At 43.4% G+C, this 13,264-nt stretch overlaps 1 protein-coding gene across 1 annotated transcript; it reads right to left on the bottom strand.

Moving 5' to 3' along the window:
• Positions 1 to 340: 340 nt before the first annotated feature.
• LOC311000065 (verrucotoxin subunit beta-like) lies at positions 341 to 11,820 on the bottom strand (the record flags this gene model as incomplete). Its single annotated transcript, XM_083990700.1, has 3 exons — positions 11,735 to 11,820; positions 1,168 to 3,966; positions 341 to 477 (listed from the first exon to the last, which is right to left on the bottom strand). The coding sequence occupies exons 1-3, from the start codon at positions 11,808 to 11,810 to the stop codon at positions 341 to 343; spliced, it is 3,012 nt and encodes a 1,003-aa protein (XP_083846826.1). The 5' UTR covers positions 11,811 to 11,820.
• Between the last annotated feature and the right edge of the window lie 1,444 nt (positions 11,821 to 13,264).

Here is a 13,264-nt window from a genome sequence, read left to right as displayed (position 1 = left end):
TGTTTGGTATCAGAGTCCTTGTCCTGGTTTTCACTGATGTCAGTGTTGGTGTCAGTTTTTTTTTTTTAAAGTATATTATGGGTCTTTTATTGCCTTTAATTGATAGTGCAGTCGAGAGAGAGACAGGAAATGGGGAGGCAGAGAGTGGGGGAATGACACGCAGGAAAGGGACTCGAACCGGGGCCGCATGCACCGAGGACTGAGCCTCAACATGGGGCGGCAGCTCTACCCAGTGAGCTAAACGCCGCCCCAGTGTTGGTGTCAGTTTTGTCTGTGTTGTCATTTAACTTCTTTTTCTGTGTTTGGCCTCGATTTGATCACTGAGGTCAGTAGATGAACTCTAGAGCAGGTTCTCTCCTCTCTCTACTTTAGCCATGAACTCATGTTGTTTTCTCATGTCCATCAGGGACTCAACTCGTCTCTTCCAGCCTGCTTTGGCCTCAGATTTCTCTCCTTTAATCAGCATGTCGATGTACTCTGGAGTGGAGAGAGGATCTGGCCTCAGTGCTATCTCTTTAAGTCTGTTGAGACACTGGCCTGATTTTTCCATCAACTTCACCACCTCATCCTGCACAAGATCATATTCCTTCCTCAGCCTTTCAATCAGTGCCTGCACAGGCATCTTAGCCTCTGTGGCTTTAAGGTATTTTTCCTGAAGCTCTGTCACTGTTGTCTTTTCTTTTACCTCCCTGTACTCCCATGTGTACTTCTGATTAAAATGTACATTCCAGTAACATTTTTTTGGACACTCAGTACAATATCCATTTTCATCCATTGCCATACAGCCTTTCTTATCGTCATCATTTGAAATACCACAAGGATAATGGCAGGTAAAATGACACTGCTGACAGTTGGTGAGATAATCTCCAGTACCAGAAATGTCCCCTTGAAAAGGTTTTGTGACAGTGATTTCAATCACAAAGTTCGTATTTCTGCTGATCTCTGCCTCGTGCTCTTTCAGTTGTTCACTTGTCTCTTTTATCTCCTCTAGCTTTGCTAATCCGAGTTTAACCTGCTTCTGCAAATTCTCAACTGAATTCTCAAGCTGCTTTCTTTCTCTGAGGACTTCCTGTGTCATCGTTAAACTTTTGGTCTTTATTTGATTCAAAGCAACAAAAAACCTCTTCATGCTTTTTGTCCCCATTTTCCAAAACATCTTATCAAAACCTCCGTCTTCATCATCATCATCCTCACTGCTGCTCTCTGCTGCAGACGACTTGTTGTGAGCAAACAAAGCTGAATTGTTGAACTTGAAGTGTTCTGGCAGTCCATCTTCTGTTTTAGGACATGAGACACCTGAAGCATTGATCGCCTCTAGAACTGGTGGACGTTGGCCATCTGCAAATGTCACCAGAACTCTGATATTTTCTGCCACATCTTTTCCAAAGATTGAGAGAACTGAATCAAACACATATTTCTGTGTTGGTGTGAGTCGTACTAAAGCAGCCTGAGCTACGAAACACACAGCATCAATCTCACTGACACCCTGTTCAGAGGAGAAGAGATTACGTAGCTGCTCTACGATCATCTTGTCTCTCTCTATGCCTCTTGTGTCTCCAAAGCCTGGTGTGTCAACGATGGTCAGAGAGTAGTCGATGTTAAAACCATTCTGATGGTTGATTTTATACGCTGTGACTTCAGAGGTCTGACTTTCAGCTTGTGACTTTGACTGATTCTCATCTATCAACTTAAACCGATAAGAATCCTTCCATTCAACACCTAGAATGTAATTGATCATCCCATTGATCAGAGTTGATATACTAGCACCAGTTGCTCCAAGAAGAATCACAGTGCGATTTCTCCTTGAGCTTTCTGGGCCAAACTTATACCTCCGGCATCCAGGAATGTTGATTCTTTCTTCTGTCAGAGGCAGTTTGTAAACTGAGGGGGATTCAGATTTTATCCTTTTACTTGTACGTTTGAGTTCTTCTATGAGAGGTTTGGGTTTTGTTGTGCAGACCTGAACAGTGATGCTTTCCTTGCTTCTGCCAGCTGCTCCACAATCAGCTGTGACCCTGACTGCATATCCAGTCTCTGACTGAAGTCCTGAAATGATCGCCTCCTCAGCCCTCGACACCAGTTGTTTCCATTGGAGATCTTCTTCTTTCCCCTCGCTGTGTGTTTGGGCGTACTCCACCATGTAGCTCAACACCTGCACATCTTGTCCAAGCTCAGCAGGTTTCTGCCATTTGACTGATATATCTCTGGAGTCTGATTCAACTTGGGGTTTTCCTGGAGGGCTGCAAGGCAAAGTTTTAGTGGAACCAGTGACTTCAAGGACTGGTCCAACACCTACTGAGGTCACTGCTCTGCATCTGAACACATACTTATACTCTGTGTCAGGACTCAGATCACTCACTGTGACTTCTCCAGCCTCTGCTGCTGTCTGCTGCTTCCATCCATCCTCTCCACTGACACGGTACTCTACAGAGTAGGAGCTGATGTCCTCTGCTCCAAACCTGGGTGGAGAAACCTTCAGAGTCACACTGTTGTGGTTTCTGTCACTCACTGTCACAGTTTCAGGCTTTGAAGGAGGTTCAAAGTTCTCAGTGACAGAGAAGCCGTCTTTATAAAGGTAGATGCTTGAACCTTTCTTTGTCTCACTTGTCAAACCGACTGTCAGGAACGTTATGTTCTCGTTCTCCTTGTTGGCCTCTGCAAAGTCAATGAACAGCTTTGCTTTATGCCTCATTTCACCTGCTACTTCTTTTGAGGCAAACCACTGTTCCTTCTCCACATCACCAGTTTGTGGATGTTGAGCATCGTCTGCTTTGCGTTTTCCTCTTAAGTAGGTTGATAAAGCTGAGAGGAACGGTTCATGACTTCCCAGTGAGGTGAAGACAAAACACACAGCATGATCCACACTTAGGATTTCTTTGTGCAGATGACTTTGAGACTGGACGACCTTTGTGTTCTTCATCATGTTGGTAAAAGACATCAAGGTGTAGATTTCAGTCTCTTTCCAGTCCACCCACTCATTCAGGCTTTCGCTGTTGAAAGGAGAAGAGTGTATCTTCTTCAGGATCTCTATGAGCACGACCTCCTCTTCACCTCCTCCTCTGATTGAAGGAAGTGTCTTTGCCAAGTTTTGTTGAAATTCCAGTTTGAACCATGAGCACTTTAGTTTGAAACCTTTAAGTTTTTTCCCAATCTGTGGGAACTGTTGTACAGTTGTTGTTCTCACTGCATCGTTGCACCTCATTTCCAGCTCATTGAAGTCCTCTAGGACGCTCTGAGCTTCCTGAACTAATTCTATACTGATCTGACGGACAAGTTTAGCAGCAGTAGAGTCTAAAACTGTCAGTGGAATCAGCCAGACCTTCACTGGTACAGCATTTTCTTTATTGGGTCCCAACAACTGTGGGAGACTTTGATAGACTTTTACTGCATCCTCAAAGGATGTTGGAGGTTTCTCAAGAGAAAAGTCTCCATAGAATCTGCAGGAGAATTTGTCAACATTTGCTTTGTCCTTGTCGTCCATCTTCAGTGAACCTTCACCATCTATAGAAATGCATGGGATCTTCTCAATCATCACTTTCAAGTTTCCCTGAATGTCTTGATGGTTTTCGTTTTCTGACACCTCACGGTCAAAGACAAAAAAAGCTTGTGCCCCATAAAGAATCCCTGTGACTATATGTGTGGCTATTCCTTTATCTAAAACATATGGATGCTTCACATTGCCACTTCCTAGATGATTCATGGACAGCTGCTGGAACGTTGTGGTTGTCTCATATTTCATTGTTACTCTGGCCTGGTTTCTGGAATCCTTGCTATCATTCAGGTATTTGGCAGATCCATCAACCTTAACCAGTCCACACAGGAAACTTGCTTTCAGAGAAGCTTCAACATTAAGAGAGGAAGATTTATCCTCAATTGATTCAGATGCAACAATTTCAAAGTCACTGTAAGGTTTTGTTTTTTCTCTTGCATCTTTTTCCAGGACATCACGGTCCCACAGTGTCATTCCTGTAAGAAAAGAAAAGAATACGTTTTTTGTTGTCTTTTATGGCGACATTAAGGTTTAGACAGAGAAATGTTAAATTAAAGCAGAAGTAAGCGGAATGTTTGTGTTAATATAAGTCTTAACTCATTGAGTACCGCGCTCCTTTGCAAAGTTTTAGTCAAGTGTACCAGCAATTTAGACCTTTTTGACGATTTTTGTAGAGCCACAGCGCATTCTATATTATTGCCACCAACACATACTGTGGCTCATTTGAAAGGTGAAACGCCACTAAACAACAATGACACAGACGCACCGTGCCGTGTCACAGCCTCTTGCAGCGGAATGTGATGGTCTCTCGGCCAAAAGCAGGTCGGGAACACCTGTCCCACCGGTGGTCCCGGTCCTTCTGTGGTACCGGTCGGTGGTGCCGGCGGCCTGCTTTGGCCCAGAGACCATCACATTTTACCGCGGGAGGACTTTGGGGAGGACACGGTGTTGCTCCAGATGAAGACCGGGCGGGACTGTCGGCTGAGAGCTTCCTGTTCGGCTCCGAGCTGCTGCAGCCTCGCGGGTGAGAGCGGAGCAGCTGCGCTGCATCCACATGCAGAACTCCGTTTGCAAAAGCCGAGTCATTATAAAAACTTCCAGATCATGAGCTGTCATGAGTTTTTGATCGTCATCTACTTCAGTTCTGCTCGTCGTAGAGTCCCCAAATTTACACATAAAGGTGTGTTAAAGGAGCATTGACGCAAATACAGCAGTAATAGCATAAAATAAGCTGAAATATGCAAAAGATAGGTTGGGGGGAGCCATAACTAAACCTACAAAAAAAATAGCCAACAGTGTAGTGTCCGTGAGGCAAATGCAGAATTTGTCTTTGTTATGATACAAGCCGGCCCGGCGCTTGCTGCGTTCGATTGCACTCGGAACTCGCAAATCTGACCTCCGAATCGGAAAAATGCAATAGTAAATTGTAATGTAGCAGTGTTAGGCGGCTTACAGTCACTGACTCGCTCGGTAGAACACTTCTCTCCACGTCCCTGTGTCTTTCTTCAGCTGTCCTCTCGGCGTTATTAACGCGTTAACGCAAAATGATTTTAACAGCACATTAACCGCGAGAGGCTGCTTCTCTCCAGACGTGATCACACAGACGTGTGTGTGTGTGTCTGCAGCTGCATGATCCGGTCTGAGACATGAAACTCATGGACTGAGGAGTCGTCCCACTGTGGTCTGGTTTTCCTTTCCCCAATTGCACGTTCATTCAGCTTGGTGAGGGAGGAGGGGAAGGGAGGGGACTTGTTTTTCTTATCACCAAACGAGGCTGCTCTCTCTCTGACAGCTGCCCACTTGTTTATATCTGATATGCTCCGCCACTGGCTCCATCTGGTGGCCGAATTAAGAATTTGGATTTGCGTTAATGCTCCTTTAAAGTCTATTTTCATAATTTAAAAAAAAAAGCAAAAAACGTAAAATTACGTTTTTGGCACTCAACGCATGGGAACGAAAAACGAGAAATTACGTGGTTGGCACTCAATGAGATAAATAGTTATATCTTCCGACGGCAATCACTTACATAGAGTGTTTGGTCTGAAACACGGGTCTGTCAGTCACTGCTCTGCTGTAAGCCGAGGAGAAAACTTTCCTTGTATCCTACAACCTTTATCCAATGAGGAGAGAGAACGGCATAAAGGGGCAGTCCTCTCTGTGTGTGCAGCCAAGGGATGCGCGTGAATGTGGTGACGTAGGGACGAGGACCAATAGATCCATGACGAGGGCGGGGACTGCTAACTCCATCGGCTGACAAGAAGTTAGCCAAAAACACCGGATCGCTTACTTCTGCTTTAATGTGATATATGAGAGGTAGTGTGATAGAGAAAACGGTTGTTACATTACAGTCAACTCGTACTTATTTCACAAGTTATTCTCTTCCACCAAAGAGGTGAACAATGAAACTTTAGGCAGATTCTAAATCCTTAATTAAATCCAAATCCAAAATTGAAATTAAATCACCTGATGAATGTTTTTTCAACAAAGCAGCCAAACTGGCCAAAAACCAACCAATTTATGTAACTCAAGCTGTAGAGTTACACGAGTTGGTTTCAGGAGAGTTTAACAGCCATGTATTGTAATATTTATTTGTATTACCCAGTAATCTGTGTATCTGTAGAGCTTTCTGCTGGTCTAACCATCTCTAATGTTGCCAATTTATGGAGTTTGGGTCAATTCTAAGTAAAGCTGCACAAAGGAGCAAAATAGTTGAGTTGTAGAAATGAGATGGTAGGTTATCAGAGAACATAGAATATACGAGTTGTTTTCCCAAAATGATTCTTTCTGAAATAATGACAGACTCCTCGGTCATTCATGAAATCCTTCACAGGTTAAATGTTAACCCTCTACAAGTGATTCACTCTCTCACTCTATGACTACAGGTCTTCAGTAATCTCTTTAATACACGCCAGTTTCCTCCTGACAGATTATCAGGTGAAGTCCCACAAGACAAAATCAGCTGCTAACTGCTTTTATAAAATGTTGACACTACTATTGTGCAGTGGCGGCTGGTCAATAGAGGGCGCTCGGGCGCCGCCCCCCCTGATGAAAAGTGAATTTTAATTATTTATTTTTTTTCCAAAATAATAATTTAAAATTAATATTTTTTTCTTATTGTACCTGTGAATGTGATAGGAATTCTTAAAATCGAGCTGTATATAAAATTAAACCCTTATTTAGAGGCTAATTTGCCTACAGGTTAATTTACTGTCTCTGTCTGGGGCGCTGGAGAAGTCGCCCGAGCAGTGTACCGGCTCAGCCAATCAGTGACTGTTGCTAAGTAAAAAATACACGGAGCAACAGGTAATTTAGCCAATCAGCGTCGTTGGATTTTATGCCTTTGGGGCGCAGAAAATATCGCCCCAAACCAAACATTTTGGTCTCCCGTGGCAACCAGAAATCGAGGGGGAAATTAACCGAGGAGCTGTCCTCGGTAGCAGGATGGCTACGCAGTTTTCATCAGTTTCAAATTCTGTTTCCCGTATAATTTCCTTTTTTTTTTAAACAGTGAGGACAGATACCACACGGACTGTTACTGGAGTTAGAGACCTATTTATCTAAACGGATTACAAAACATGAACTCTCAGGGGACACATGAACGGTGCTGTCAGCTAACGTTAGCCAAGCTAGGCAGGACTAGCAGCAGAGCTCCACAGCTGGATGAAAAACACAGTTTCACGGTGAGGAAATACAACAACAGGTGGATAAAACTCTGTGGGCCTGTGGCGGGAGGCTGCTATGATGCGACAGGAGGCCGCGTAGTGTGTGAGAGGAGCACCGGAGGACCGGAGCACCGTTAACCGGCACGTCAGAGACTGCCCTCTCTTGATGCTCGGAGCGAACTTTTGGACTAACTTACATGCTGTTGGTTCGTCCGCGGTGCGTTCACAGCTCGTCCGAGAGCGTTTTTATTAGTTCATCCAGCTTCTGGGACACTGGACTGGACACTGTTATTCCTGAGTGACACCAGGGGAAACTACTCACCCAGGCTGTGACAGGACGTCTGTGATGCGGAGCATCAGGCTGCAGCACTGTTCAATATGTTTACAGGTGTGACCAGTACGTTCACAGTTAGACTCGTCCAGAGCGATAGATATAACAGAGTGGCGACACTCCCATAGGACTCCGTTGTAAAAAATGGCGGGCCGACTTCCGGGTCATGGAGCCCTCAATAGTTCCAAACATTCCTCCCGCGGCGCTGGACCACGTCTGTTTCTATGGCTGCACAGCAAGAAACTACTGAGCTACGTTGATGAAATACCAACCAATTTTAAGTTATAAAGTGGTAATAATCGTTCCCAAGTACAGTAACCATGTTGACTTAACAAAATAAAAATTATTAGACTGATCGGTTCATTGAAAAACATTTATTTATTTACGTAACTGTGGTGATTTCAGTCCGTAGCCCAGAAGCAGCCCTGCTCACTTTTCATTCAAACAAACTAATACCACATCCACAGTTGTTAATTTTCATCAATAAGACCAACATTAATCTCTTTAAAATAATTTAACCAGCCAGCAGTCAACCTCTAAAAGCATGCGGATACGTTACTTGGCTCGTTTCCTCCTCCGGGAGGAGGACGGTCGGCCCGCCGGCAGATCAGCTCAGTAGAGCGGCTGCTGCTGCTGCGGACAGCCGCTGCCCCTGGTTCCCGGTCGGGGCTCACGCAGACTCTGCACTTCTCCCAGAACAAACATCGGTGCAAGTCCCTAACAAACGTTATGAACTGACCACAGACTTTGGATTAAACGGTGACTTTCTTGCATGAAAAAAATATTAAAACTGTGACTTGTTGACAGCGCTAAAGCCAGGTTTTGGCAGCTTTACTGCTATGGCTTGGTTGCCGCGAAATGGCGATATCGATGCTAATTTCTGTTAGCCCGTCTATGAGGTTTTGCATTATACGTTAGCATTAAGCTAACGGGCTTTATGTTTAGTTGTGATACTGGCTGTGTGTGTTTTGAACGTTGTTTCAAACTGTGTGGGTTTGATTGAACATCTTTGATGCTTAAATGTATATATTCCCACTTAATATATTGCTTTACTCCTCTTATTATGCCATTTTTACTGTAGGGCAGGCTAATCTTCACTTTAGAGTGACAAATAAATCCTTGAAGCAAGAAGATTTTGCCTTTTGTTTGAAAACTGACATTGATGTACATACAGTAATTCAGTATCAGTTGTAAATATACCTTTGTAGGGTTTATTTTTTAATATTTACCGTCCAAAAGCAAGCTCAGTGCTGTCTGTCCCATAGCAGAACATGACAGCGGCAGCCTCGTTTGGAACTATTGGGAGCTACATGAACCACGTGACCGCGCTGGCGGCGACATCAAAGGTTGTCGCCACTCTGTTATATCTATCGCTCTGGACTCGTCATCAAACCTGATAATGCAGCAGTTAAAATCTCACATCAGCAAGGTCAGACCAAACTTAATCACGTTATGCTCCTCCTATAGTGTTCCTGTCACACTTTGTCTATAGTTAACATTAATCACTGTTGTAGGTTACATAATACACATGCCTTTTAATAACAATATTTTTGTATTAAGAGTATTTGCTAATATATTTCACGTCCACTGTGTGCCACCAGTGAAAGACTACTGTTTGTTCATTGTCATTATCTGTCAAACTGCTGATTTATTAAGGCAAATAAATAATTAATGTTGAATCCCTAAAAATGGGTTTGGGGATCTTTTATCAAGATGGTCACCAAAAACTTCAGGGACGAACAGCCCCACCTAGAATATTTTTCACCAGCCGCCACTGCTATTGTGTTGTTTTTTTTAATCATGCATTTAAAACACCTTTAGCTACAAGTCATTTAGTGCCAAAAATGAGTTTTCTTTTTTCACTGTTTACGCTAGAGGGCTCTTTTCCCCATCCTGTGACAAATTTTGGTGTTCCTGTGATGAAAGGAAGCTTTGCTAAAGACACTGAGGGTAAAGGTGATGGACGGTCCAAGTACATGTCTCCAGACCTAAATCTTACTGAACATCTGTGGGACATCCTCAAATGGAAGATGAGGTGTCTAACCTCCACCAGCTCTGTGATGTCATCATGGAGGTAGTGGAAGAGCTCTAGTGAACTCCATGCCCAAGACAGTTAAGACAGTGCTGGAAAAAAATGGTAGCCACACAAAATATTGACACTCTGGGCACAATTTGGACATTTCACTTAGGGGTGTACTCACTTTTGTTGCCAGCTGTCAGACATTAATGGCTGTGTGTTGAGTTATTTTGACAGAACAGCAAATTTACACCATTATACAAGCTGTACACCAACTACTTTACATTGTATCAAAGTGTCATATCTTCAGTGTTGTCCCATGAAAAAGATATAATAGAATATTTACAAAAATGTGAGGGGTGTACTCACTTTTGTGAAATACTGTAGATTTGAGAAAAAAAAGTGCAGCAGCTTTGATTTTGAATAATGACTTAAACCAACACTAAGTAACTTTTCAACCTTCATATAATATTTTCATAACTTTTGTGATGGTACATCGACTTACAACAGGTTGAATGACACCTCTGTCATGGCCTGAGGGTCTGTATCGCCTTCACTGGCACTAAACAGCTTCCAGGTGGATGGTAGGAACTAGGGCTGTCAATCTTCCCCCCAAATCAGGTTCGAATTTCTAACCCATCTTATGTTAAATATTCGACTAACATTCGAATTTTTAATGTGTTTTTTTTTTTCCTCATTATAGAGGGGGGAGGGGGGGGGGCAGCGATGACGGTGGCGACAACGACACAGCAGAACGCAGAACAATCCTGCATAGGAGCTGTCCATGGTTACTTAACCAAAAATCTCTTGAAGTGTGAAACAAAGGATAGAAAAAAAAAAAGGATAGTTGATTTGGCTTGAGATGCCCCCCCCCCCCCCCCCCCCCATCTCCTCGCAGGGGCTGCGGGGTTAGGGCACAGAGTAGTGGTGCAACAGATCACAGCTGATCCGTGATCGGCACACAAGTGGTCCGCGGATCTATCGATTAGAAAAAAAAAAAAAGGTGTGCGTGTAGTGTGGGGACACATACGCGCACCGTGGCAGCCGAATGAACAGGCAATTAAAAAAACGTATATCGTACGTATCGTAATCGTATATTTGAAGCTGCAGCTTTACCTTGTGCACAGCAACAACTGCATTTTGTTTTATCATACTACTCCGAACGTCGCGACGCACTACGTTAATTTGCCTCGTTACGGAAGGCAAATGTTCGAACGTTAGTTTCCACCTTCGAATGTTCTCATTTTGACTAACATTCAAATTGTATTCGAATAGCGAAGTTCATTCTGACAGCCCTAGTAGGAACCCCTGCACACAAAAAACTACAAATGTGCTGACTGCTTTACGGCAGACGTCACTTCCTCCTTTCCTCTTTCGTTAAAAAGATGGAAGTCAATGCAAATACCTATGTGGGATTACCGCTATCATGGCAGAAGCAGCAAGAAAACCAAAGAAATTAAAAGTTTTGTCTGAGGAGACTAAAAAACCAAAGAGGGAGAGTAACGGGCAAATCCCACTGGATGTGGAACGGCTGCAGCCGATACGTTTCTATTCTGGTCAGTGTGTGAGCTTCCACCGGCTGCTGCTCCGCTGTGTCACAGCTCTGGCATCCAGCAGCCATGACCAGCTGGAGCACGGCGCATAAATTCAGCACAGAGCAGCTCGCACGGGACAGGAAATTGTGCACAAAATACAAAACAAAACACCCAGTTAATTTTCAGAATAAAATACACCGTGTTTACAATGAATCATATTTCTCGCACTACACCTTGAAAACGTTGTAGTGGGCTGAGGCCAGAAGTCAACAGGTCAGAGGTTTTCAGACACCATTTCACCCCGTTGACACCATGAACGAGGAGATACTGATTGTAAAATCACTAAACAGGCAGATCAACAGGTCAGCACCGAGTAGTTGCACGCGACCAGGAGATCAGCATGTTTACGATGCTACGTGCCGGTGCTCATGGGAAATGGGGTCTTCCTTCAGGCAAAACACTACCGCTTTGGTCCACTGGCGCCGCCAAACTCAACCAAAAGTGAAAGTTCTTAACCAAAACTGAGGTTAGTATTGCTTTAAAACATGGACACTGTCCAGTGGTCTCACATTTTCTGTCAATACAGAGCAAAAAGCCTTGTACAGAATAAGATCCCCAAAGTTTTCCCCAAAACCAGTCATAAAAGGCTTTTGAGTTTTAGTTGTGATACAGACAGTATCTTCACATGTTAATTCTTACCAGGTATCAGTGAGTCTTTGCGGCAGTCGTACAACATCCCGAGGCTGAAAGGCCGCCCAAGAGCTGCCACCTCCATCGTCTCTCCAGATTCACCTTCCATTGTCCTGTCTTTAGAAGAGACAGTTCAACAGTATACTATTATGCTGACAGAATGAGGCTCAAGTTGTAGCCTCTCTGAATCCAGAGAGAAGAATTATGCCACTTTCCCACTGAAGGTTGATGCAGGTTTTTTGAAAGCGGATCAACCTGCTAACAATCAGTATATGACTCCTTTCCCACAGGTCATAAACACCCAAGTAAAAAATTAATTAAATTAGTTTGCATGTTCTCCCTCTTTGGGTTCTCCAATCCCCCTTGTGATAAAGAGGTGACCTGTCCGGGTGAACCCCTCCCTTGCCCTTTGCCATCTGGACTTGGCTCTACTGACTTATCTCTGACTGCAGCTGCTCAAGTCTGTGACCACAGACAGAGGGCCCACCAATAGTTGTGCATTTTAGATTAATCTGTTTAGTTTGTTATTTTATTCTCTTTAAACAAATTGGAAAATGCTGAATACTGCATCAAGTAATCAGCCCCCATTGTCAATCTAAGCTCAAATACAAACCCCTCTTGTTCTGTACTCTTCACTTTTTAAATCAAGAGAGAGAGAAAAAACACATGAAAACGACATTCATTTTTACAAGACATTGATGGAGAAGAGTCTGAACTCGTCCCCTGACACTAATGAATCTGTGTTCAACAACATTTCATCATTTGATCAATAAACAAGACTTCAGGAGCATCATATTATTAACATGAAACCATCAACATCACATTGACTCAGGTACTCACCATTGATCAGCGAGGGAGCAGGAACTGTCTCTGTTTTCTCTGCTGCTGCTTTATGAAGCTGCAGTCTGCACACACACACTCACACCAAACCTGAAAGTGAAAGTAAACTAGCTGCATTTTCTCCACCCATACTGATCATGATGCTGCAGTTATTTTCCACAGAGAAACATCAATCTATATTGATCAAAAAATTGATTATTGATTGAGTGGAACAGTGGTGAAGTCCACACTCTGTATGGTGTAACCCAGTGAATAAAAAACAGGTTAAAGGGATAGTTCACCCAAAATTGAAATTACACTAATTATCTACTCACCCTCATGTGGACTAAGGGCTGGGAGAAGTTTCAGAGTCCTCCGTGCCTTCTCTAAGTTACAGCGAGGCTACGTGCAGCACTGCATGTCCATATGACGGTTGGGGATAAAAGATTTTTTAAAGGTAGTCAACTTAACAGTATTATATGAGAAGAGGGTATTGAAATACTATAACACATTCATTTTATTGTGTTTCAGTGTGAATGTTTAAACAGATTACTGTGAGAGATGTGCATTATTTAAATGTATTTTCACTTGAGAGTGGGACAAGTTGTGACCTGCACATTCACCACGCTATAAAATAATAACGGAACGTTACGAGACAGAGTTGTTTTAGAGGAAAATGCATAATCGCCGATGTGCGTTCCCGTCGGGTCAGTCATTTTT

This window comes from Trachurus trachurus (genome assembly GCF_905171665.1).
Source record: "Trachurus trachurus genome assembly, chromosome: 17".
NCBI lineage: Eukaryota > Metazoa > Chordata > Actinopteri > Carangiformes > Carangidae > Trachurus > Trachurus trachurus.
The sequence above is the reverse complement of the archived record's forward strand: the minus strand, read 5'-3'. Positions and strand labels throughout refer to the sequence as shown.